This window comes from Microcebus murinus, chromosome 9 (genome assembly GCF_040939455.1).
Source record: "Microcebus murinus isolate Inina chromosome 9, M.murinus_Inina_mat1.0, whole genome shotgun sequence".
In the NCBI taxonomy this organism is placed as follows: Eukaryota; Metazoa; Chordata; class Mammalia; order Primates; family Cheirogaleidae; genus Microcebus; species Microcebus murinus.
In genome coordinates this window covers 100,871,862-100,899,235 of record NC_134112.1, presented here as the reverse complement: position 1 = coordinate 100,899,235, position 27,374 = coordinate 100,871,862, and the positions used below count along the sequence as shown (strand labels likewise).

Sequence of the window (27,374 nt, the reverse complement as noted above, 5' to 3'; positions counted from 1 at the left end):
AGACCCATCAACAGCCTTTTGAAATGATGCGCTGGGAAGGAAAAATCATCACTGATGTGGTGTTTTTAGCAAACATGCATAATCATGAGAAGACATTGGAAAAAACCCAAATTTAGGGACACCACACAAAAATAACTTCGAAAGTGTGAGGTCATGAAACACAAGTCAAGATTGAGGAAATCTACAGACTGGAGCGTGCTAAGGAGAAAGAACCCTACAAGTAACGTGCAGTCCTCGGACACAGAAGTGACACTGCAGAAAATCTGGTAGGATTCAAGTAAGGTCTGTAGATCAGTTAATATGGTGCCAATGTTCATTTCCTGTTCCTGATCATTATCCTGAGGTTATAGAGTATGCTAACATTAGGAGACACGGCATGAGGAATATAAGTGATTTTTTTCACAACTTTTATTTAAGTTTAAAATTGTTAAAAATACAAAGTTAAAAAGAATTTTATAGCTTTATGCCTCATTGGTTATAAAAACCATCATAGACAGGGATGAAAATTTAGATAATTTCCTTCCCAACATACAGTGATCTTGATTTTAGGAACTTTAAAAAATATTACTTCCATATCTAGCACAGCACGGGCACTCAATACGTGCATCTGAATAAACACACAAAGGAGTAAAACGTGTACGGGCTGTGGAGGTGGCACTCAGCAAGGGTCCTCTTGCAAATTTAGAGAGAAACCTAACAAATTCACTGGGCCTAGGTTTATTTGGAACTTTCTGAGCACAGAAGACAGAACAGAAGATCAGAAAGAAGTCCTTAAACTCCATACCCTTAATACTGAAATTCGCTTTATTAGATCGTGATTTCCAATAGGTGTCTAAGATATTCCAAAACGGCGGGGGATTAGCCTCTCTTCAGCCTGACACATGCAAATTCCCGTGACCGCTAACTGGAAACGGCCCTCGAGTGGATGACGCGCCCCACAAGCTGCATGAGCGCCAGGGCCAGGCCGCCATGGTGACAGATGGATTCCAATGCCACCACCTCTGCTCATCTGTGCGCAGCAAAATTTCCTCTTCCCTAAAGCTGAAGCACACCCCCAATGCAGCAGAGGGGTTTCCATGGTGTGTGGCAGCAATGGGAAGAGCCACAGACTGGAAATCAAAGGGCTGGCATTCTAGCTCCAAGTTTATGACAGCCAGATCACACGGCCCTGCAACCCTCTGGGCCTTGGTTTCTCCTGGAGAATGGGAACGATGGCTCCCTTTCTCCTGCAGATGGTCTGGAAATCAAGAGAAACAACTCTATGATAAACTCTCTACGCCTGTAATCCTAGCACTCTGGGAGGCCGAGGCGGGTGGATTGCTCGAGTTCGGGAGTTCGAAACGAGCCTGAGCAAGAGTGAGACCCTGTCTCTACTATAAATAGAAAGAAATTAATTGGCCAACTAATATATATAGAAAAAATTAGCTGGGCATGGTGGCGCATGCCTGTAGTCCCAGCTACTTGGGAGGCTGAGGCAGCAGGATCGCTTGAGCCCAGGAGATTGAGGTTGCTGTGAGCTAGGCTGACGCCACAGCACTCACTCTAGCCTGGGCAACAAAGCAAGACTCTGTCTCAAAAAAAAATAATAATGATAAATAAACTCTCTAAACTCTAACATCCTCAACAGAGGCAGTTATTTCCTTTTTGCTGGGAATCTCTCCCCCTCTCAATCTCTGTCTCTGCGAGTCAAACAAACGACTCCAAGAAGGCCGGGAGCTCCCGCCAGAGCGGCCCCAATCTCCCTGAAAGAACACACAGGTGTCCCTCAGGGGAGGAAGCTGTGAAGTGATGGGAAGAATCCCAAGAAGCTGTAAATTTAATTCTGAATTCTGCCATGAACCAGCCAGGGCCTGGGGCCACAGAGTGCCTTAACCCAGGTTTGTTTCCTTGTGTGTGAAGCGAGGGCAGTAATGCCTGACTCACAGGGCTGGACTCAACACTGCATGTCGAGACAGGCAGCAAGGAGCTCACCCAGCAGATACGCGACAGACGCTGGTTTATTGACGGATGCCCTGGGAAGTACTGAATCCAGCCGCACAGTGTAACACACGCAGCACACGCGTGTGGATGTATAGATGTATGTGTGTGTCCCCTTAACCGTCATTTAATTAGTAGGACCAACTGGTTGAATACTGATAAAATGTTGTTATAATCACTTTTAATTTTTTTTTAGAAGTCCCATATGTCAGGTATAAGGACGAGCTTACTCTGTGGAACTCAGGAGCAAAACGAGTGGCCTAAATCCCGGTGTCAGTGGGAGACTGGGCTCAGGGTCTCAGTGCTCAGTCATATTCTCCACATCTGTTTCTACGAAATGAATCTATTAATATATTTTCATTGTGGAATCTGATAGTACGGGATTCTTTTGCTCTCAAGGGGAAAGAGGATTTTAGGGCGATCTCTGCCGACGTCCCCTCTACTGTGGAGTTCCTTCTCCAAGGAGCCGCTTGACCACTTGTGCTCCGCCCCAACCCCCTGGCACTGCCCTTCCCTGCCCCAGCCCAGCACACGCCCAGCCTGGCCTCATGCCGAATGCACCTCCTCGACAGCAGCACCTTGACCACGAAGAGTGGCCAGAGAAAGGCACGAGGCCAAGTGCAATGTCTCTAACCTCAGCTGGCTTCTAACCATGCCCGTCGTTACAACTACCCCTGGTCACATGCTCTCAGCGGTAACTCTGGTCCTTCCTGCTCTCTTCATGCCCCTCTCACAACTACCGCCCCTGGCTCTAAGCGATGATAAGGCATGGGGCAGACGCGGGCACCGGGCTCTCTCAGGAAGAACTTGCTGTTCATCCATCCATAGTAGGACTGCTACACGTCCGCCAGCACAGGCTCCTCTCTCAGCAGGGCGTGACCTGAGCTCCTTGTCAGGTAGCACAGCGCGGCTGGGGGTCAGTCTGGCGTGGCCTGAGGCCCCCTGCCCAGCCTGCTTGTTCCGCTTCTGCCTCCACGGCCATCACTCCGACGCTGCACACCCAGCCTTTGCTTCTGCGAGGACCTAGCTGGCCCCAGGCAACCTGTGTCACTGCCGGAAGACGCACTCCTTGTCCTGTCACACTGGGGTGCCCGTCCCTCCTCCCCCGCTTGGTCTCAGGGGACCAGGCGCCCCTCCCTGTCTAAGCCAGCGCCTCCTTCTCTGCCTTCCTTGCCATTCCAGCCTAGAATCAAATCCTTTCCTTTCCACTTACCTTCTTGGTAAACTTTTATTATTATTTTTTTTAATTAATAAGCTTTATTTTTTAAAGCAGTTTTAAGTTTACAGAAAAAACTGGGCGAAAGCACAGAGATTGTCCCTCTTCCTCTGCCCTCAGTTTCCCAAGTTACTACCATCTTGCCCTAGCGCGGTGCAGCTGGGATGACTTTCCACGGAGAACTGGATGGTTCCGAAATCCCCGGGGTGTGAGTGTGAGACAGCAGGTGGGAGGAGAAGGGGGACGCATGAAGGTATGTGCGGATTTATTTGAGGATTTATTTGAAGTGGCCTTCCCCTATTTCTTTTTCTTCCTTTTTATTTATTCATTTATTTTAAAGAATCCGTGGCAGGTTCTGAGATGAATCATCTCCAGGGTGGAGATGGATTAGTAAAAAGAAAAAAAATGATGGAGGAAGAATAAAATGATCTGGACTTGCTATATCTCAAAATAATCATGCAATCCATTCCGATTTTGCTTATTTGAGCAATAAACAAAACAGGGTATAAATCATGTTGAATTCTGAAGAGTAAATTAGTGCAGCAAAGTTTACTCATTTATCTTCCTAAGCTATTCTGGGAGATTGAAAAGCTTCCCAACAACAGCATTTGGAAGGAAAAAAGAAAAAGCTAAAAATTGCTTTTCTGGCTCCTAAACTTTTGTGGCTAAAGACATCAAAAAGTAGAATCCTCAATGTAAAATAATATGTTTTCTGAATCTCCCTGCGTGCTTAGCCTGGTGGGTAATATAAAAATGTAACATACACTCCCAGTCCTGAAACTGTACCTGTCTCATGGCAGACACTCGACAGATACTAACTGAGCAGGGAATCAGTGGATGGATGTATCAATAATGGGATCTGGTCTAACCTCTGTTTACCAAGGGGTGAGGCTCACGCTGCACTTCGAGATTCATATTGCCATTTTTTGTATATATCCTAAATTATATGATTAAATTTTTGAGGACAAGAATCCTCACAGGTGTACTTCCCAAGAGGCCAACGTTTGAGTACATGCCCAATTTTCAATTCTAAAATGTCTCTGACACTCTGTGGTGTATCAGCGGTTCCTCTCCTGGTGAAAGATCTGGATGCAGACATTTCCAGGCAGAGATGCTCTGCTCGCTAAATGAGTGACAGTGGGGCCCGCTCTGAAATATCAGTGGCCTATTCCACCTCCAACTCGTAGGGACTCTTTACCGTACCTGATCACAAATGTAAGCACAGTTGTCCCTCGGTATCAGTGGGCTGGGTACTGGGACCCTCCTGACATACCAAAATCCACAAGTGCTCAAGACCCTTACGTAAAATGGTGCGGTATTTGCACGTGACCTGCGCACGCCCTCCCGTATACTTTAAACCATCTCGGGATCACTTACAATACCTAACACAATGTAATTCTAACGTAAATAGCTGTTACACTGTGTTGTTCAGGGAATAATGGCAACTTTAAAACTCTGCACATGTTCAGTACAGACGTAGCCGTCCATTTTTTATTTCTAAATATTTTCGATCTGAGGTTAGTTGAAACCACAGATGCAGAACCCACGGATGTGAAGGGCCAACCGCACTAAATCAAGTTACAGAAATGGAAGGTTTCTTTTTAATAAAAGGGAGTTTGTACCTTATTTGTCACTGCACACCCAGTACCAGGACCAGGGCTCGCTAACCCTGTGTGAAAGGGAGAAGTAAGAGAGGGACAGGGATGGGTGTGAAGCATATTTTGGGGGTGATGGAATGTCTGAAATGGAATGAGAGGATGGACGTGCAACTCTGCAGACATGCTGAGTGCCCCTGTGTACCCTCTCGTAGGTTTCGCCTGGCATCACATGCATTCTAACAAGTTCTGATCACTTCCAGGGCTTGTCTGTTCCTGCCCTTCAGTAAAATCCCATTACAGAGCAAGAGGACTTGAGAAAGCTGCCCTGGAATTCACGCCAGGAGGCAAGTCAGATATTTGTTTTTGGCGTGTGGCAGGAGCACAGTGAGACCCCAGCCTTGGAGAGCAGGAGACACTGGGGTCTTCCTTTGAAAAGACAAGGAGAAGTCCTTTAAAAAAACGAACGGATGTGAACGTGGCCAGTCCAGAAAGGCACTGGCTCCCTCTCTTCGAGGGTCATATCCTCGATGCCTTTGTACTTTCTCCACCAATTCACTGGTATCAGCTCTGACTTTGGAGGAATTTGCTCTCATTTGCCTCAAGAACAAATTGCTTGAACCCTTAACTCGAGATGTGGCTTCAGTAAACATAAGTGGTGTGGAAATTACACCAGAGACTGAGAACTGACCCAGATAAATAGGCAGCACCCAAGTCTCCATGAGTTGCCACTGACGACATGGCTCTCAGCATGAGCAGAGGGAATGCAGGGCGCACATGGGAGCTCTGTGCAGCCTGGGGACCTGACAGCATGCACACGCATGTTCTAGTGTGTTCGACACACACGTATGTAGGGGGGAAGCACTGCTGGGCTCTGTCACTGTGGTCCCCGATGAACGCTCCCTTCTCACTGAGAGCTGCATCTATTATCTGAGGACACTAATGAGGCCCTCCATGGAATTATTTTAAACCAATTTAACTGTGTATATTGATCCCCCACTCCCAAAAAAGCCCAAATCTGGTGATAACGCATGGAACTAGAGGGAAGCAGAGAAACAGGGAACACTAAATCTCTAGCAGCTCAGGTAGGAAATGAAAAGCAATACACCAGAAAGCACAACAGCAGTGAATGGGATAGAAAAGTTTCTCTGGGGGAGTTTAGATGCTGCAGCTAATGAGCAAAGCGGGACCCGGGAAGATACCAAGTCTCGGCCGCTGCGCCTTCCCCAGCAGCCGGGCGCTGCACACGATCACGCGCTGATGTGTCTGAAGGCCGTGCAGGACCCTCTCCCTTCCCATGGTAAGATCCCACCGCCCATTCTCGGATGGCTTCCTGGTCACCCATCTCCTGCTGTACTGACTGCAGACTTTCCCCGCGACCCCGTGTCATTTCTTTGGATGTCTGAGGCATGTCAGACCTTTCATACTGATCCTATCTAAGGAAAGGGCCCGAAACAACCTTGTTATTCAGACACTACTTTGGGTGAGGATGCCCTGGGAAAGGCTTCCAGTTCCCGGAGAAAATCCTCAAACCAGCTGGGGCTGCAGGAGTCGCGCAGACCCCGGCCGGCGGAGCCCGAGGGTAACACTGGCCCGGGACGCCTTTGTGGCCTTCGGTTTAGTACCGTCTTTCCCTTTAGGCTGCCTGTCTGTAAACCAGGAAGGCCGGGACCGGAGCCGGCTGAGAGTGATGGATGCTGCTGACGCCATCTGGGGAGAAGGCCCGGTCCTTCTGGACAGACTGATTTCAGGCCCACAGCCTCTCTGCAGCCACACCCATCGGGGTGACACCCGACACAGCCAGGACCCTGCAGTGCCAGCTGTGGGGCGGGGGCATCACCATTCCAGCACCGCTCTGGGCGTAGCTCAGCCTGGGGAAGGGGCGTCTCCTCCAGGTGTGGTGCAGAGGTAGGTACTGGGGAGTGAACTTTAACCTCACCTGCCGTAGACACTGACTAAAATTATATTTTAACTCCAGGACAGAACATGGCACAGTTCTGATATAGTCCAATAGGAGGACAAAGGCAATTAAGCCATTCTCTAATGAGTGTGGTTTCTCCAGCCACACAGGAAATTCCTTGAGAATCAGTGAGGTTTCCCCCTGTAGCCCGAGTACCTGGTGCAGTACCGGCACCTGGAAAGTTGCGAGTGTGCACGTCCACCCTGCCCTGACAAGCACCCCTGTGAGCATTTCTAAAGGCCTGTAGACACTTCCCTTTGGGCAATGGTGAGGTGACTCACAGGATGTACAGAGAGGTGCAAAAAATTGACCTTCACATCAGTAATTGGGAACGTGATTGTCCTTTGTAAACTTCCTGTGTTATGAAAAGGTTAACCCTCCCCTCCAGCTTGGGCCACCTTCCTCCATTTGGCTGGATGTAGAAAAGACAGAGCTGCGGGCTAGGGGGAAATGAATTTCTCGTTTGGACAAGCAGAAACATAGCTCCATGTGGCGTCTTTTCACCCTGAGTGCTGCGGCCAGCAGTGCGCACGGCAGCCTTGCCCATGCATGTCTGATTCCCTGCAGCCATGCTGCCGCTGGGGCAGCCTGAAAGCCTCGGCCTAGCACACAGTCGCATCGTCACCTCCGAACACTGTGCTGTTGGGCTTTCCGGGCCTCTCCTCCAGACCGGGCCTTCTCAGTGAAGGAACACCCGGCTCATCCTCTTCTGTACCATCATAGTGGGTGGCTCTGGAAATACTTAGAGCCAAATACAGTTACTGGTGGTGCTTTGCAAACCAGCGCACCCCGGGGAGGCCCAATGCGGCCCACCTCTCTTGCTCACGGTGTTGTTGTCAAGTTATAATAAAAGCGTGGGTATGAAGGTTTAAAAACCGAAAATGTCCTCCCGAGAAAAACTGCCTCATGGCTTTTGCTGGCCCTGGATGGGAACCCAGTTGTCAGTAGATAAACCAGACTGTGCAGGTGCGGGCGGCTCCACGCTCTTTCTTGAAGCCTTGAAGCAATAGGCACGCCCAGTGCACATCTCTGATCTTGCCTTTGCCCTTCCTTAGGTGGACAACCAGGAGGGACAGTTCTTGAAAGGGAATCGTCCGCTCCGCAATCTGGTCCAGAAGGGAGGGCTTCACCGAGCGGGCAGGGACTGGGCTTTCCCAGCCACTCCTGAGTCCATGCCCCGACGGCGAGATCAGCCCACGAGGGAGTTTCTGCGCTGCCTCCCGCCTCTCATGTCCTAGCTGGCCCCACGGCTGACTGCCCCACCGCTAACCTGCCATTTAGAAAGGGCTGCAAAGTGATCACTTGTGGGGATGAGCGACCACACAGCCGGGCAGCTGCTCCCGCAGGCCAGGCACCATCCTCCGTGGGGCCCTGGCTGCCCGGGGAGGTTAGACGAGGGCTGGTGTCTCACGTCGGGGGCATAGATCTGTGTGGGGACCCCAGAGGCTTCTCCCCACAGCCGTGTGTGGCAGATTCCACCGGCCATGCACGGTGACTGGCAGAGGACAGGGGCCAGGAGAGTTAGCCCTGTCGCACAGTGAGTTAAGAAAAGAGGGCTGGGGCTCCAAATGCCCAGCCACTTTGGATGACTGTTTGGCAATTTCTCATCAAGCCGAATGTATGTTTACTGTAAGACCCAGGAATTCTACTTCTGGGTATTCACCCCAAGTGAAAGGAAAACATGTCCAGGGGAAAAGCTGCCTGTAAACGTTCACAGCACTGTCATTCATACTGGCCTCGAAACTGGAAACAACGCAGATGTCAATCAAACGCTGAATAAACACATATGGTATGTCCATGCAATGACCCTTCCTCAGGAGTGAGCAAAAATGAACGTGGACACCAGCAGCAACATGGGTGGGTCTCAAGAGCAATTGCACTGCCGGCTGCAGAGGGCGACACACCGTACAACGTGACGGTCCAGGAAAGGCAGACTGGTGGACAGATGACGTGGCAGTGGCTGCAGGGTGGGGAGGGGCATGGCAGAGTATTTTGGGCAGATGGGAATGTCCTCTACCTTGGCTGTGGGGGTGCTTGTGTGACTGCACCTATTTGTCAAAACTCACTGAACTATACATTTTAACATGTGAATTTTATTAAAAGCAAGTTGGACCACAGTGAGCCTGTAATCACGCTTGTGTGGCCAGTGTTTGCTCTTCCCACCCTCATCTGGTCAGATGGACCCACCCGCTGTCCTTGAGTGATGCCCTTTCTACGTCAAGCCTGCCCTTGAGGTCCTAACGTAAATACCATGGGGGGCTTTGTGTCTTGCCCTCTGCTAGGGACAGTCCTAGTATAGAGAAGAGAGGAAGTGACACAAAAACGAAACGAAATAAACCAGACAGCCAGAGATACGTGTGCCTTTCCCCGCCCACCCCCATGCCCAGTGCGGTGCCTGGCACACGCCAGGTGCTCATATGGCAAGGATGGATGCACAGCACAGCGCACGCATTTGCTGGCCCCCGCCACCCAGGGGCTCAGCCCGCCAGGTCTCAGTGCACAAAGATCAGTGAACAAGAAGAGGGCTGCTCCAGGGTGGAAACAGACCTTCCGCAGGTGACATGCACACTCAACACCCACACCTCTGATTCTGTGTGACTTGAAACTGACCCTGTGATTCCTCAACATGAGAAAGCCATCAACAGCCAAGATTTAAAAAATAACAACAACAACCTCCCCAGTGCAGACACAGCGACTGTTAACATCTGGCATGTTTGTCTGCAGCACTGATCGATCCCCAAATGCAAGAGTCCGAGTTGCGTGAAGACCGGATCCTGCTGGGTGGGGCTTTAGAGGAAACCGGAGTGTGGGAGGCCCAGGAGCAGGATGAACCTGAACCTCCTGGAGCCCTTCATGGGGATCGCCTGGGACCAGCAGAGAGCAGGCTGTCTCACCTCTTCACGGCAGCCTTTGTACTACAGCACCTTCACTGAGTACCGTTCAGTAAATCCCCAAGGACACTGCGAATCTGAGATCCACCTCTGTTTCCCTGAGTGTGGAGAGGACAAGGACATTAATGCTTCAGGAGAAACCTCAGGGGCATTCCCAGAGGTAGCAGTGCTATTTCTCGGCTCCAGCACAAGCTGGGCATTGCCTTCGGTGCAGTAGGCAGGGAGGGGGCTGCAGGGCCCCGGCTGGGCACTAAACTCATCTAAGGAACTTTAAACTGTCCCCCGGTTTGCTGCTTAGAGACTCTAGTCCTTTCCACACTGGTGGGGCCCAGGTGTGCATGTTCTTGCTGGTCCATGTGGCTCTGGTCTTGAACTCATTTCCTCCAACTTTCAACCAACCTCCCAAATGAGTGCCTTTGGGCAGGAACAAGGGACGTGGATGTATAGTTTGGGATAAATAAGGAACCTGATAAAATGAGCATTTTTTGCCTCGTTTCTAAAAATATTTATTTGAAAATCTTTTAGACTTGCTAAAAAAGTGCTGGGGATAATAAGTGATTCAAAAGAACGGTTGACACCAGCTCCCTTAGCAGGTGGCTGATGGAGCTTCAGGCTTGTCATCTGAGAGCTGCAGCAGGGGACAGGGCACAAGACCCATCAGTGGGGCCTCTCACGCCATCGCTGCTGCACAAAGTCAAACTGTCGTCCTGCGCCACAGCTGCTGGTGCTACAGACACGGTCAAAGCCTCACCCACTGGAATCCTCTCTCTGGCGTCTTAGAATGATGGAGAGTAAGAGGTCAGGTAATAAATGCATATTGAAAACAGCCCTAAACAGACCCTTCAGAAAAATTACATTGGGAAGATTAAGAAGCAATTTAACACAAGAATCAATTATAGTGTTGAATGAGAAGTAACGTTTGCTCTCGGAGTTCACGGAGTTGGAGGAGGATTGATTTTTAGAGGAAGAGGTTTTAAAGTTGGTGCTTAAAGAATCGGAATGATTTGGGCAAAAGATGCACAGTGAACGGGAAATTTCTGTTGTGTGTGTGTGTGTGTGTGTGTGTGTGTGTGTGTGTGTGTGTGGTGGGGAGGAGCCAGCAAAGGTGTGCACACCCAGAACAGCGACTGGACACACTGCCTGATGCTGCCATTCCTAGAAGGCTGGTTGGCAAGTACAAGCCTCACAGGTGTCTCTCTCCCCTTGCTGCCTGCAGGCAAATAACTCCTGCAGAGCCGGGGCATGGTGTCAGTCTACTTTTAAACTAAGAGCCCCAGGAAGCATTAACAACTGATCAGCATTAGCATTGAGAAGGAAATTTGTTTTCTGTCTAAAATGTAGGGAAATTGCGGGGAAGGGTGATTTAACAGATTGGCCATATTATAGAAGGTCTTGGTGTGCACCACGAATAGAGCCTGTAGTACTTTCTATGCACCAAAGCAGGCACCTAAAAAAAAATATCTCCTTATCATCCAGTATTTCACATATACTGCACATAAACCCTATGAGTAGGCATTTTTTATATGGAGTCAGTGTAGTGCCCAGAGAAGCAGAGTAACTTCTGCAAGATCACACAGATCGGGAGGCTGACTGGGAATATATTCCCAGATCTCTTTGATGCTAACGTCCATATTTTAGGGTCATGGCAAAGCATGGAAATGCTCACTAAGAGTTTGGATTTCAGCAGAAGAGAAGGAGAGAGGGAAGGAGGAAAGGAGGGATAGGGAGAAGGAAGGGGAGAACAGCTGAGACCAAGTCCTGCAGGTAGATGTGTGAGCTGTCCACGGTCCTGAAAATCCATGAATGCCAAATAACAGTGGTACTCTCCTTCTTTGATGCCATGGTAGATGCATAAAATAGCATTCTAAGAACATCTCTTTCTTCTGCATTCTGGCTTCATGATGGTACTTCCCCAAGGTACACACTTCAGAGCCAAAATGTGTCTTTGTGTGTGCAGCAGCAGGGGTCCTGGACACCCACACTGGGGACGAGGGGCTGGAAAGGAATGCGCTAAGCCTCAGGGGCACCACCCCTGGCACTGGGAACGCTCATCACTGCCCCCCTGAGCTCTCTACTATGAACCTACTCATGCACCAGGTTCCATTCACAGGTGGACACAGGCTGCCAAAGATTTAATTAGCGGCACAGCGAATGGAAACACTTGAAATCTGCCTTCATTTTCTAAGCAAACACCAGCAGCCCATAATCCCAATCAGTGTGGTTTCTACATGGATTGAGCTCCCCCATGTCCTGTGCCTGCATTATCCACACGCCCACCCCTACCTGGCCTCCTAACTGAATCCAGGATTCTCATCATCCCTTTCCTTCAGTCTACACTATACACAAGCAAAAAACTAATTTAAGCCTACCATTTTCATCACATCCCTCTTCTGCTCGAAGTGTGTTATTATTGTACAGACCAATCACAGTGGGGTAGGGTTTAGGTTTTCTACACTCTCGAACATCCTAACCCCATCCCTACCCAGTGCCAAGCATAATCCCCAAAGACATAATCCTGAATGTCATAATCCCAAATTTCAAAATCCTGAAAGATCAAAGTCTCTAACTAAAGTCTAAAACACTTAAAATCAAAATCCCATAAGATTAAAATCCTATATGTTGAAATCCTGAAAGCTGAGTCCTGGGGAAAGGATGAGTGAGCTTTTGGTTGTAGGCAGGACAGGTGGATCATTGTTAGCTGCACATGTTAGGTGGAAGTATCATTTAGATATTATTGTCTTTATCTGGAAATTATAATAAGTATGGTTCAAGGAGACGTGTGTGGGTGCCAAGTTGATAAAGGGTGAATTTGTGGACTTAATTTTAGGTGTCCAGTTAACTGGATTAAGAAACACCTAGAAACCTGGGAATGCTTATTCAGAGTGTATCTGTGAGGGTGTCTCCAGAGGAGATCAGGGTATGTGTCTGAGTGGATAAGGTGGGCATTTTGCTTTTTAACTTATCTCTTTACAAATGTGGTTTGTCTGCTCACAACAATTATCCTCCTGTGACTGTCATTAGTATACCTGAGCGTCTGTGCTTGCAAAAATATGTACATCCTTACTGCTTATTTTGTAAACTGGCCCTATGGAGTGTTCTGTCCTTTTAAAAATGTAAATAAATGTCTTTTGAAATAATCTTTTAAAATTCCTTTTTTCCAGAATTATATTTTTAGGATTTTGATCTTTCAGAATTTCAACATCCAGGATCATGGTGTCCGGGACTGTGTCTTTCGGGGTATGGCCCGAACTCTCAATTCCCGGGTAGCAGCCTGTGTAAACACCCAGCCCAGCCTGGCCTGGCGCCTACCAGTTCCAGGAAGTGCTGGCTCACTGCCAAGGTCAAACTTGTTCAGTGCTTCACCCACCCTAGAATATCTCCCACCTAGATCCAGCTATTGAAAATAAACAAACAAACCAAAAAAAAACCTTACACAACGTGAAGGCTCAGCTCAAGTCAAACTTCCTTCTTGAGATTGTGTCTCATAGTGATGCACACAGCTCCTCCTTCTGCGGTGCTCAAGTGTTTATAATGCTTATTTTAGGCACTTTAATATAAATTGTCAAATAAGTCTATGGCTTTCCTGTTAAACAAGATTTTGGACTTCTTAACCACTTTGGTACCATGCTTACCGGCCGTAAAACCTTGCCCACAGCCGGCACTCACAGTCCGCACGATAGTTTGTGCTGTGCATTGACGACAAGTCCATCTTGCGTGATGAGGAAAGCTTTAAAGCACTGAAAGCTTATTTTACTTTACAGGCAGCTTTAGGAAAATAACTGTAATAACTCCTACTAAGGACTTGTTAAAAAGTCACAGATTCGTAGTAACTTATTAGCTGAATGTACACACTGCAACTGCAGAGATAAAAGCAAAAGCTTTTGGCTGTTGGCTAAAGTCGACGCTCGCATTCATCTGTGGCTGTCCACTATAGTCGACGCTGGGCTGTGCGTGTTCATCTGTGGCTGACGACTATAGTTGATGCTGGTACCGAAATGGTTAAGGAGACCAACCATGCTTTTGTTGTTCACCATGGTATTTCAATAAATATTTGCTGATGTAGTGTCTTTCCTGCTTCCATTGGAACCCTTAAAAATGAATTGTAGCAGGTCAGAAAGGGATCAGATAAAACAGGAATTTAGTAAGTGTTGAGAATTATAGATAGTTGAGGCTATGGGTACCACCTCTTTTAAGAGGGAAATTAAAACTACGCAGGCATTATAATTACCTGAATGTCACAGAACAAGCCTCTGCTTAGAGAAATTATTAAAGAGAATTGTATTATTGTATATTATATTATTCCCCTACTTGTGGCAGAAAAGCTTTGAGCTGGGTAGAAAATAAAGTCTAATAATATTCAATTACAAGACTGCAAATAGATACTGGGTACACACTACAGTATACAGAACTAAGCCCTCACACCTCAGTAGAAGTGAATTCTCTGCTGTGTGCTTCACACCTATCATTTCACTTAATTCTTATAACCAGCGTATGGGGTGGGCACTATCATCATCATCTTTTTAAAAAATATGGAAACTAAGACCTATGGAAGTCAAACAACTCTCTCAAGGTGACATACCCCAAAGTCCGAGGCAGGATGGGGTTCAAATCCAGGACTCTGTGGCTGCAGAGCTAAAGTCCTCAGCCCTGCACCATGCTGTCAGGCAAGGCGCTGGGCATAGGGTAGCTGTGTTCTCGACCTAGAAATCTATTTTCTAAATAAAGGAATGCTCCTCTGCATCCAGTCTATAAAGTGAGAGAGTCATTCCAGGCAGAAGGAAGCTATGTCTACGTTCGTTATTTTCACAGATACAGAATGTGGCTTTAAAAAGCTAACTGCAATTCTACAGGAATACAATTTTTTTGTGTAATTTTGTTCAGTGCCTGAAAAATATCAGTAGATGAAAAAAATGAGGGCAACAACGTCCATAGAAGGTGACCTGGAAAAAAGAATGCCTTTCTATTATTGCTCTGAGTTTGCCAGCCCCCAAAATGCCAATGCTATGTAATAAGAAATGTGACAATTTTTCTTAAAATTGATTTCTATTATAGAAGGACATCCATGTGACTTTCAGAATAATCCTGATGGATATGATACTACATATTAGAAATATATATAATATTTAAATATTTAATAATGTTATTTAAATTATATTTTAATAATATACATATTATTTGAAAATATATAGATAAACACACACACATAGACAAAACTAACTGAAGAAAAGAGTTATGCCAGGAAAATGTCAAGAAGCAGCCAAATCCGCAAAAAAAACTTGTATGAAAACAACAGATTTTTGGAAGGGAAATTTAGCTGGCTACAATCTATACTGTGGAAAATAGCTTTATTTTTATTAAAATTCTGATATAAAAACTTTTAGTGAAACATGTTATGTTACAAACAACTAGCTTTGATTCTGTTTAAATAAATAAATTTGCATAAAAGACACATGTCCTTTAAGATTGCAATTTTCTGAAACATGGTATGTGAAAGTCAAACAAACCTATCCTTAGGTACTAGATCTTTGAATATGTAAAAACTCAGCTGTCTTGGGATTCTCACTGTAACTCCAGCTATTTGGCACAAAGAGAATTTCACCTGGCTCCAGATATATATGGAAGGAGGGAAGCCAACAGCAAGGATCAGGGAAATGCAAGAAGGCCAGGCAGGGGAACACTCTCCCCAAATTCTCCTCTGCCATTTGCAAAACGAAGGAAACCAGAAATCAAAGGGCACTGAAAAATAAATTTGACCCTTCTCTGTGATTAGTTGGAAAGCCTGAAGCTAAGAAAAATATAATCAAATTATAAAGGACAAATAATCCCATCCTGAAGATTGAATGAATGGCCTTGGGCTTGAATTTAGGGGAAGGAGTGAGGAAAAGAAAGGTGAGAATCAGTGAAAAAAGTACAAATCTGTGTTGTCAAAATTACCAAGAAGTTACTTTTATTTTTTTGCGTGTGAATAATGTAAATTTAAATATTTAACCAAGACTTATTTTTATTATTTAAAGACACTCGTGCTTTCCTCTCTATCCAAAACCCACCTGTAGCCGGAGCCTCAGCACTCTGGGCTGTGCTGTTCTCCTGCCACCTGGTGGAGCACATACCCTGGCGACTGCCAAGGGGTTGCCAAGCTCCAGGACTGACGGGTCATCCAGTTCAGAAACTCGCTGTCTCATTACTATGAATAAGATTTCGATGATATTTGAAATTGATTAATTTCCCATAAATGATCTTAACGACTAAGAGGAAGAGTTTAGAGGTTGGGCAGTGCCACTTCCAGGGAGGCTGTGCCAATTTATATGGTGACGCGGGGTTGGGGCACTGACTGCCTTATCTGCCCGAGGTTGCTTTCCAGCAAATGTGACAAGTCATTTGCCATGTCTTGCCATCGTGTAAGAATCCTTAGAAAAGAATTAAACCAGCACTTCAGGAAAAATCCGATCTTTATAGCAATGATGTTTATTCTCTGCGTTGTGAAATTCCATCTTAACTTGAATTAATCCAAAGGGATTGCTAACGGGCTTTGGAGTCAGCCACACTCGCGTGGGGACTCTAGCTCTACCGTTCACTAGCGATGAGATGTTGGGCAGGTGACACCCTCTTGGGGCTTTTACTTAAAATGAGGATAAGAATGCTTTGCTTGCAAGGTTGTCGAGCAGGGGTAAAGGTGTACGAAAGGCAATCAATAAATGATGGCAATTACTGCTACTATCAGTACTTCAAAAATACTGAAAGCAGCTCATTATATGTTGATATCCTCTAAGAGCAGGATTATCCCAAGGCTCCAGGGACACAAGCGTGGAAACCGAGCCGTCAACACAGACCATCTTGCTTTAGGTTTTAAGAACTCCTCTGCCAAGTTCTAAAAATCTGTCTCTCCTAAATTCTGACAGATGCAGTAAAACTGCAGCACGATGTGTTGGGCATAAACTGCTTTCAGTGTTTTGAGTTTTACAAATTTATATATGATGGAGTGAGATATCCATCATCTACACAGAATTCTACTGTTCCCAGAAGGGGCAGATAAATCTCAAGGCATATTACATTCCGGCCTGGATGACCTTTGAAGATGCGTATCTGCTTGAAATAGGACAGAATAATCCCTCTTTACTGAAGAACATGCAGGTTTCTATTTCAAGTACACATTTGGTGAAAAATACCTATGCATACTTTGTTTTTGCCTCGTAGGCCATCTTCGCTTTCTCTGGCCTTGATCTCCTAATAGCCTAACAGAAACCGTCAGCCGGTTTGCGGCAGGTCTGCAAGTGCCTTCTGTCTGTCTGAAGCCCACATGAAATTATTTTCTCCATGTTTGTTTTCCAAGGACATGCCCATATCCTACCTAAGCTTAGCAGAAAACAGACAGCAGCAGCTGTAAACATTCGTGCTGTGATTAATGGTCTTAAGGAACAGTACTTCTCAGTAATTCCCGCTGTTTGTTTCAGTTTGCTTGGGAAAATTAGGATGCTTCGACTTAAATATTCCCAAGCGCCTACATTGCCAGCAGCACAATTCCACTTCTACAAACCTTTCCTGAGCACCTGACATCCTGGAGGTGTGATAACGGAAACCAGCAACCACGGGGTGGGGGGGGTGGAGAGAGGGGGTGTGAGCGTGGGGAGGGGGGTGTGAGCGTGGGGAGAGGGGTGTGAGCGTGGGGAGGGGGGTGTGAGCGTGGGGAGAGGGGTGTGAGCGTGGGGAGGGGGGTGTGAGCATGGGGAGGGGGCGTGAGCGTGGGGGTGTGTGAGCGTGGGGAGGGGGGTGTGAGCATGGGGAGGGGGGTGTGAGCGTGGGGAGGGGGGTGTGAGCGTGGAGAGGGAGAACGAAGACGAAGGCCGAGAAACAAAGAATAAAAATGAAGACCACACAAAGTCACCTCCGCTGCCTTCCCTGGCTCTGCAGCTGTTTTCTGTCCATCTGACTCGACACATGGCTTTGCTGAACTTTATAGCCAGTGTCTTCCCTGCCCTGGATTGCAAAGGTGAAGCTACCGGAAATTCACCTGAATGCCGTGCAGGGATGGCCACCCGGCACTGAAAACTAAAGTCACACCTGTCCTCATGTCCTGCCTTCAACACAAGCTTTTGGGTCCCAGGTCTTCTGAGGTTGTAAAACAGCATGAGAGGCTGGGTGGGCCGATCAGATGTGAGCACCACTAGGCTCGGAACAGACCACAAACATGAACACACACAACAACGATGCCCCCTCTGGGTTATGGGGTGGAGCACAGCTCTAGCGCCCCTTGTCGAGACAGACCCGCCCACACAGCCCCTTTCCCAAGGCACCGCTGAACCTGTGATCAGAGTAGCTTACCTCCATCCCATAAATGTGTTCTGGATTTTTGATGACATGTGGTAGAATGAGAGAGGCTCCCCTTGCATTACTGTGGCCATGACCAGGAACCCTCCCGAACCCCCCGGAGGTCCTAGGGCCACCCCCATGCCCGAGACGATTGCAAAGCACAGGGGAGAACCTCGAGGGTGCACCTCAGGACGCAGAGCAGAAGGTGGGCAGCGCTGCTCTAGGGAGGGGGCTTCGCACACGGGCAAGACCCTGAGTGGAGCTGCCCACGGGGTCACAGATGTCCCAGCACGGCCAGGACCTCCCGCTGTCAGCAGCCAAGACGCCCCGTTCCCTACCCTAAGGGTTAGACAGCCTGTCCCTGATCTATCCTTCACTGTGTTCTGCAGATTTCTAATTAAAAAATAAATGAAAGAACAATCTTACCCGTGAGGAATTTTGCTCAGGACATAATATCCAGTATAGGAGTGTTGATATATCTGAAACAGACCAAAAAAAGAAAAAAAAAGAACAAGCATTGAGACAAAGGCTGTGACTATGGTATTTTTCAAATCACTGTGAATCCTGACAAACATCAGTGAACCAAAAGCAGCTAATCCGGACACCTGGAGGCCAAGTCTTTTATTTACTTAGGAAGTCATCTACATATCCTGCTTATTTTATTTTTAGCATTTGCAATGGTTTATAGGGCAGCCAGCGGCTTGATGTCATCTCCATGGCTACCTGGTTTGTGATTAAATTAGGGGCACAGGCTTCCAGCTTCCCTAAATATAGCACAGCACTAATGAGGACGCCTTGGTCACTGGAGACCGACAGACGCAGCCGGCTGGACCCCACAGGCCAGTAAGACCCAGGCACCGCTGGGGTTCCCTGCAAATCGTGGCAGGGGGCGCACAAGAAAGCCCACTGTGCGTCTTCAGTGGGTTGTGATGCTGAAGCCAGCTTAGGCTTCACTGGGCAAACTCTTGACCCTCTGACAATCTGATATGCACCTTTTAGTTTCCGAGGGAGGAGTCGACAAGAAGTCACTGCAAGAGGGCGGTTAGGAGTAGGATGGCTTTCAAAAGGGAAGCAAGGAAAAACCCAACACAGTGTTTCAAAACTCCTCCTAATCCCCAAATCTTGCATGTCTCTCTTGAACTCTTAAGCTAGAAGATTACTCCCCAATCCATAAATGCAATGACGAGAATTTGGAGGATGCCCGAAATGGGGAGAAGACGGCACTTCAGGACACGTTGGCATCGTTCTTCCCCAGCCTCCCAGTATGTGGACCGTGGTGGGTTACTCGGCAGGGCAGAAGTGACATCCGTACTTCGTGTCCCTTTGCTCCACCCGCAACTTCTGAGAGTTGGCGCCCTGTGTGGCTAAATGTTCCGTGACTAGCATTTGAAACCATCCCTGTAAAGCTAACAGGTGAGAGACCCGAGGCAAAGGAAGACACACCAGACTCAGAGTGCGTGGAGCGGGGAGGTGCGGTGGGGGGCCGACGCCGGAATGGGGCCTGCACGAGGAGACAGTGGGATCCCCGGACGCGGCTGCTTCCCTGCCTGTCTGGCCCACTGGATGAACTCTGAGAAAATCACAAGGGACTTAGAGTTATTTGGAGAAAAAGAACCCAGATAGAAAAATAAACAGCAGCACTTAAGTCCCAGAGGGTTTGAGACTCCTGCGCCAGAAATTTGGGGCACAGGGTGACCTGCTTTGAAGGCAGCGTTTAGGCAAATGCTACTTTAGTAATCAGGAAATGGCCACCAAGGGACTGACTTGTGCGGGGGAGCTTCACGGAGCTCTCACGGCAGTCGGGGAGAAACACATGAACCTGACACAGGTCGCTGGAGGGATGAGTGGGGCTGCTTCCCCAAGAGAAGAAAGGAAGGGGCTGGGACCAGCTCCCGCGTCCTGAGTAGGTCGCTGCTCAGAGAGCACCCAACAAAGGACCCTGCGCTCTGCCTAAAGAATGCTCACGTGGGCTGGACCAGCTTCCTCAGATGCCAGGGCATGAGTACACAGGTCCGATCCATCTCTCCGTAGCTGGGGTGCGTGGTGATACTGTACGTGTTTCTAAACTCCCCTCTGGAGCCAGCTTTGCATATTATTCATCCTGCTTTATTTTCACAGCAACTCAAGGCAGGAAGCAAAAAGCTTATCCTTTGTAAAAAAATAATCTTTATTTCAAAATATTAGGGGGGGACAAACGTTCTTGCTACATGGATGGACAGTATAACGCTGAAGTCAGGGCTTTTAGTGTGCCCGCCACCAGAACAGTGTTCATTGTATGTTTTTATCCCTCACCCCTCCCACCTCACCCCTTCTTAGTTTCTAATGTTCTTTTCACCTCTTTGTGGCCATGTGTACCCTTCATTTAGCTCCTAATTATTAGTGAGAACACGAGGTGTTTGTTTTTGCATTCTTAAGATACTTCACTGAGGATAATGCTCTCCAATTCCGGATTGCAAATCTTACCTTTGTTAATACAAGAAACTGAGGTGTAGTAAGAGCAGAGGCAGATGGAGGAAAGAGAAAGGGGAGGGCAAGTGGAGGGAAGAGGAAGGCAGGGAGAGAAGGGTAGAGGGAGGAGGTGGAAATGGATCCTTTGTTCCAAGCCAAGCTCTCAGGGGACTGCAGCCCTGGCTGACCCTTGATGGCAGCCTCATGGGGGACCCTGAGTGAGAGCCACTCAGGTAAGATGGTACCGCGTTCCTGACCCACAGTAACCGTGAGATAATACATGTTGTCTTAAGCCACTGAGTTTTGGGGTAATTCCTTACACAGCAATAGGTAAAGAATATGGCTAATTTAAATCCAGAGTAAACAGATAATTATTAAATCAGATATAGATGAACTTATTCTGAGATAATGGTTTTCCTCCTGATAAACTTCCAGAAACTTCTAAAGCAAACAGACAAATTCCTGATCAAAACAGCGTCAGGACAGAGAAGTGAGGGAGGGGCTGGGAGAGAGCACTCACAGACCAGAATGCTCAGAGCAAGACTTCGATGTCAGTGTGGCAGACGGTCCCAGGCACTGAGGACAGTGACAGTGGCTGGTGTTTGTGGTGCACACACTACCTGTCAGGTACTCTGCCGGCTCCTCAGCATACATGAATCATGTACTATTTGTGAGGTAGATATTATATCCCGTTTTTACACGTAGGAAAATTGAATCTTAAGGAATTTAAGTAAGCCCAAGTGAGATCTGATCTGAGGTCTGTCTCTCTCTCTCAACACTCTCTTGGAAATTGCCTGCACCAAGGGTATAACTTAACTCGCAAGTTACCAGTCCAAGTTGATTGCTGCTAACTGAAGAATCCAGAATAGTAACAGACATAATGAATATGCAAAAGTAAGAACACACGCCAAAGCCTATTTCTTTACTCCACCTAAACACAGTGGTGTAAATTTATCCCCAGTTATGGCATCCCCCAAACACAGACCCAGACGAGTATCTCTGCATTACTCTTTAAATACAGCACTATGTGATCCTGGAATTCAGCTCTGTGACTCTCTTCTCAGTGGCACCCATGAGAAAGGGAAGCCCAGTATAAAACAGCCCTACTGAGGCCACGGCAAGAAGAAGAGGATGAGAGAACTACTCATTTTGAATTCTATGTGTTGTCAGGCCAAGAAAAGGATGTATGCATGGGAAATGTAACAAAATATCTGGAAAACTGAATCACCAATTAGAAAGACTTAATCAAAAAATGAGTGAGTCGGAAAGGAAAGACAGAGAAAACTTGGGGAGCTGGTCGGCCAAGTGAGAGAGTGAAGGTAGCTCTCCCCAGTGGCTGCTGATGCAAGGGAAACCTTGAACGTGAGCCTGCAGGTGGGGCCCGGGTGCTGCCCACAGATAAGGGGAAGGGGGAAGAAGATGGAACGATTCTCCTGCTCCAGGAAGAAACAATGAAATATCATTGTCTTCCACAACTTTTTCCCTCAACACCAAGCCGAAAGAGCCACAGGCACAAAGGAAGCAACTGCTCAGAGAGCACAAATCGAAGAGTTTTCATTTGCACAATGTCTTATCTTATCTAGATGGGCGTTAAAAAAAACTGTATCTCACTGAAAGAATTTGTTCCTTAGAGATAAAGTCTTTCTCCTTTTTTTGTGGTTACTGTTGTATTTATGTTGCTTTCTTTAAAATAGACTCTAAATACTTCTGTCATGGAACAAAGTACAAAGAGTTGGAAATTAATTAGTAAGGCTACATTCGGTTATTTTTTCAAGACTGCATTTTTTAGAAGCTCATGAATATGACTTCGTTGGTGTAATCCTACACCATTGTATTTCTCTTGGAAAATGAATATATGAAAACTTACTACCCCAAAGACCATTATTAATAAGATAGGAAAATAATTTCAGCAAATTATTTTTTCATATATCACACGCAAAATAGTTGACATTGGCCTTGAATAATTATTTAAAAAGCCAAAGGTCTGATGCAGGGTAGGTTTGTATTTGGTCTGCTTCTCATCTCTGGGATTTCCCTCTGCTCAGAGCTCTTTCTCCGACCCCTCCCACACTTAACATCCCCCATGGCCTTTCCTCTCTCAGCACCATGACAGGCACTGAGCTTTTTCTAGGCCACCCATCTACTTGTTTGACATCCTCTTCCTCTATGAAATCATCTGTTCTTGAGGTTTTATGTTTTTTTTTTTTAAATATTAAAGTACAAATGTTTTTGTTACATGGATACCTCATATAATGCTTAAGTCAGGGCTTCTGCTGTGCCAGTCACCAGAACAGTGTTCATTGCATGGTAAGTTTTTAACCCTCACCCCCCTCACCATCCCCACTTCCTGGTTCCCAATGGCCTTTACATCTCTTTGTGCCCATGTGTACCCATCACTTAGCTCCCACTTATTAGTGAGAACATGTGGTATCTGGTTTTCCATTTCTGAGATACTTCACTTAGGATAATGGTCTCCAATTCTATCCCAATTGCTGAAAAAGATACTATTTCATTCCTTTTTATGGCTGAGTAGCAAGCACTCCATGGTGTGTATGCATGCATATGTGTATGTGTATGTATGTGTATAATGTGTGTGTACCCTCACACCAAATTTTTCTTACCCACTGGTCAATTGATGGGCACTTAGGTTGATTCCACATCTTTGCAGTTGTGAATTGTGCTGTGATAAACACACACTGGTCGGAGCCAGGACCATTCATCGGCAGGTTGTTTAATTTCCATGACTTTGTGTTGATCTGAGTGTTTCGCTTGGAATTGATTTCAGGTTTTATTCCACTAGGGTCTGAGAAGATCTATGGCATGATTTTGATTTTTTTTGAATTTGTTGAGACTTGTTTTGTGGCCTGAGATATGATCAATCTTGGAAAATGTCTTAGGTGCTGATAAGAAGAATATATGTTCAGTAGTTTTTTGAGTAGAATGTTGTGTAAACATCTGTTAGGTCCATTTGTTCATTTTCTGCTTTGATGATCTGACCAATTCTATTAGTGGGGTGTTAGAGTTCCCAGCAATGAAGATGCTACTGTTTATTCATTTGCTTAGATCTAGTCTAATTTGCTTTTTGAATCTGGGAGCTCCTGAGTTAGGTGCATATATATTTAGGATTGTTATGTCTTCTTGTTGAATTGCTCCCTTTACTATTATATAAAGATCATCTTTGTCCTTTGATTTTTTTTTTTAACCATGGTTATACCTGCTGGGTTTTGGTTTCCATTTGTGTGTAATATTTTTTCCTATCCCTTTACCTTGAGTCTGTGCAAGTCCTTGTGATTTAGATGTGTTTCTTGGAGACAGCAAATATTTAGTTGGTGTTTTTTTATACATTCAGCCAGTCTATGTTTTTTAAATGGGGCATTCAGACAGTTCATGTTCAATGTTTGTATTGATATGTGGGATGCTATTCTGTTCATCATGTTGGATGATACCTTATTGTTTTGTTTTCCTCCTTGTACTATTGTTTTTTAAGAGCTGTGAGCTTTAACTTTTGGGTGTTTTTACACTGGGTGGGTATCTTTTGTGCTGTTCCACGTATAATGCACTTTTGAGCATTTCCTGTAGTCCAAGTCTAGTAGTGACAATTTCCCTTAGTGTTTACTTTTCTGGAAAAGTCTTTATTTAGTTTTTCATGATACAAAAGTCTTGGCTGGCAGTTGTTCTGTTTAAGAAGACTAAAAACGGGTCCCTTATCACTTCTGGCTTGTAAGGTCTCTGCTGAGAAGTCTGCAGTTAGCCTGATGAGTTTTCCTCTGTAGGTTATTTGTTGCTTTTCTCTTGAAGCTTGTAGAATTTTATCCTTCATTTTGACTTTCGTCAGGTTGATGACTGTGTGTCTTGGAGATGTCCTATTCACTATGAATCTTCCTGGTGTTCAAAGACCATCTTGTGTCTGGATATCTGAATTTCTGGAGATACCAGGGAAGTTTCCCTCAACAATTCCCTCAAACAGGTTTTCCATGCTTTTTGGTTTTTCTTCTTCTCCAGCAGGGAAACCGATAGTTCACATGCTGACTCATTTCACATAGTCCCATAGTTCTCTGAATGATTATTCATTTCTATTTATTCTTTTTATTTATCTTTGACTGATTAGATTAGTTCGAGCCTTGTCTTAAAGCTCTGAGACTCTTTCTTCTGCTTGGTCTAGCCTCTTGCTGAAGGTTTCTGCTGTATTTTATAATTCCCTAAATGACTCTTGCATTTCAGTAAGTTCTGTTATATCCCTTTTTATGTTGTCTATCTCCAGCGTGTTTTTCATATTTTTCATTCACGTCCTGAAATATTATTTTGGCTTCTTTGTGTTGGTTTTCAATTTTCTCTTCAATTCCATTCACCATATTTGCCATCCATATTCTGATTTCTATTTCTGATGTTTTCACTGTTTCCTTTTGGTTGGGGTCTGTTGGGAATCTATTTTGATTGATCTAATGTGTATTGAGTTAAAGAACTCAATATAAAATGTTCCTTGTTCTTCCCCTGGTTGCATGTCTTTCCATTACCACTATACAAAATTTAGTGCAACAGGCTGGGCATGGTGGTACATGCCTCTCACCTATAATCCTAGCACTGTGGGAGGCCGAGGTGGGAGGATTGCTTGAGCTTAGGAGTTTAAGACCAGCCTGAGCAAGAGCAAGAGTAAGACCCTGTCTCTACTAAAAATAAAAAAATTCTCTGGGCATGGTGGTACATGCCTGTAGTCCCAGCTACTCAGGAGGCTGAGGCAAGAGGATTGCTTGAGCCCAGGAGTTTGCAGTTGTAATGAGCTTTGATGATGCCTCTGCCCTCTACCCAAGGTGACAGAACGAGATTCTGTCTCAAAAAAATAATTAATGCAACAGTCTAGGTAAGATTAAAATATAGAAGATATATCACTGTCAGATTCAAAATACAAAAGTAATTGATAAATTCTTAGGACAAAAGTAATAGACAAATCCCAGTATTTATGTCTTATCTCCTTCTCTCTTGCTGGAATAATTGGTCTTCCATAAAATTTCTTAAACTTAAGAGAGCAGAAATAGTGATTTCTTCTTGAACCTGTAGCCTCTTCAAGTGCACATCTCAAATGTCTTCTCCTGCCCTCCAAACTACCCCCAACTTTAACATACTTTAATCATTCTTTTGTGACCAACAGTTAAGTCACTGATAGAGAATGTTTATGTCCTCTGTACCCTTCACATATAATAGTTTTGGTTTTTTTTGTAATGAGTTGCTATGAGAACATCTGAGTATAAAAACAGTATGATTAAAAGTGGGGATATATCTAAATAAAGTGAATATATCTCAGGGATGAACAGTAAAAATTTCAGTTGTGACTCCAACTGTCTCCAAATTCCATTTCAAAAACATCTCTGACATATAGAAATAGCTGAGTAATTTTTTATCATCTCCTCCAGTCTTCACTGGACATTTCAATTCGAATAGCTGTTTCCACGTGTCTGGGCTCATCTTCTGGGAACAAGTGGAAGCAGTCACAGTGATGCTAGGAAGACATTCAAAGGAAGCGAGCCATGAGAATTTCTTTCCTAACTATTAATAATGTTCGAGGGTGCGCCAGCACGCACTGCCTTCTTTCCCAGGCTCTCACACCCCCGTCCTCTACTTGGCTGGCCACGGAGAAACAGACGCCTGGGTTTCAAACTGGCCCTGGCAGCTGACTTCCTACTTCACTGCCTTTCCATTTGTTATTTTGCCAGACTTCCTGCTGACTCATTCCTGATTCTGCTTGAGAATACAGCATTTTCTTTTTTCTTGCTTGATTTACTGTCTTCTTTTTCTCATCCCCATCTACCGCCTACGACTAGCCTTGTGGAGAGGCACAATAAAAATAAATAAAACTTCCTTATACTGAATAAGTCTTCAGCATGTACAGCACATTTTCTACATTCTTTAACTCAACCCTCACAATAACTGTCTTGTGGCTGGAGCAGCTTCTCTTTGTTTCGTCTTTTAAATTAAGAAACTGAGGCTCAGAGATGCTCAGCCAGTCCCAGGCTGCATAACACTGACGGCAGAGAACTGGGAGTTTAATGTCTTTACACCTGTAGCTTGAAACCGTCTCCACAATATCACGCTGGTGAGAAAGCTCCTCCCACCCAAACTCATCTTTTCTTTACCAGCCAGAAATGCTCCACTGACAGACCCATTTCCAAGAGCGCTGTATCAAAAGGAAGGGAACTCTGGAAAGACTTAACACTAAAGCTACACTTAGTGAAAAGGATCAGCTATCAGTTATCAGCCAATTGAAATAAGAAACTCAATGCTAGAATTACAGGCGTGAGAATGGCCCAGAATCCAAAATAGGTGCTGGGGTACAGGGTGACATGTGGAAGGAAATGAGGGCAACGGAAAGAGGCGCCTTGGAGGAAAGGCACAGAGCGCTTCCCCGCGGCACACACGGGACCAGGCCGCCTTGCACGGCGCCTGCCCACAGCAGCGTGTGGGGTTCTCCGTGGCCTTTCCTGCCCCATTTCACCTCCCGAGCCCCGTCTTCACGGCACCGCTGGTCACACACACTGGGCTTGTTTCCAAGAACTGACAAAGATGGCACGCGGAAATCTGGGTCTCTTCCTAGGTCAATGGATACTAACAGAATGGAGAATCTCATGCGGTACTTAATCACAGTGACACAAAGACAAACATTCACCTGCCTCCTTCATGAGAAGGCACTGCTAATATCTATGTGCTCTCGTGGACCCAAGCTGTGTCTGAGCCAGTCCTTCGCCACAAGTTAGTAATGAAACATCCAACCAATTCAGCATCTTCCTTTCCTCCCCTTCCTTCTCCTCCTACCTTTAAAAAAAACCTTAGTGTCTGTGTGTGTACCCACATAATGCTAAACAGCTGGCTAACTTATTTTTGGCAAGTCAGTTTCATTATATCAACTTTCAAGTCTGCATAGTTCCAAATCCTTATTTTTTTCCAACTCCTGCCTTCAGTGATCCTCCTGCCTCCAGCCTCCCAAAGTA

The 27,374-nt window shown here is 46.0% G+C and overlaps 1 protein-coding gene across 3 annotated transcripts in view; it reads right to left on the bottom strand.

The window, feature by feature from the left end:
• The window catches only part of DPP6 (dipeptidyl peptidase like 6), an 827,489-nt gene that overhangs the window by 194,765 nt on the left and 605,350 nt on the right, over positions 1 to 27,374 (bottom strand). For all 3 annotated transcript variants that reach the window (XM_076006752.1, XM_012786244.2, XM_012786246.2), the window contains exon 6: positions 18,373 to 18,425. In XM_076006752.1, the coding sequence (XP_075862867.1) occupies positions 18,373 to 18,425 (53 nt within the window). The remainder of the gene's footprint in view (positions 1 to 18,372; positions 18,426 to 27,374) is intronic.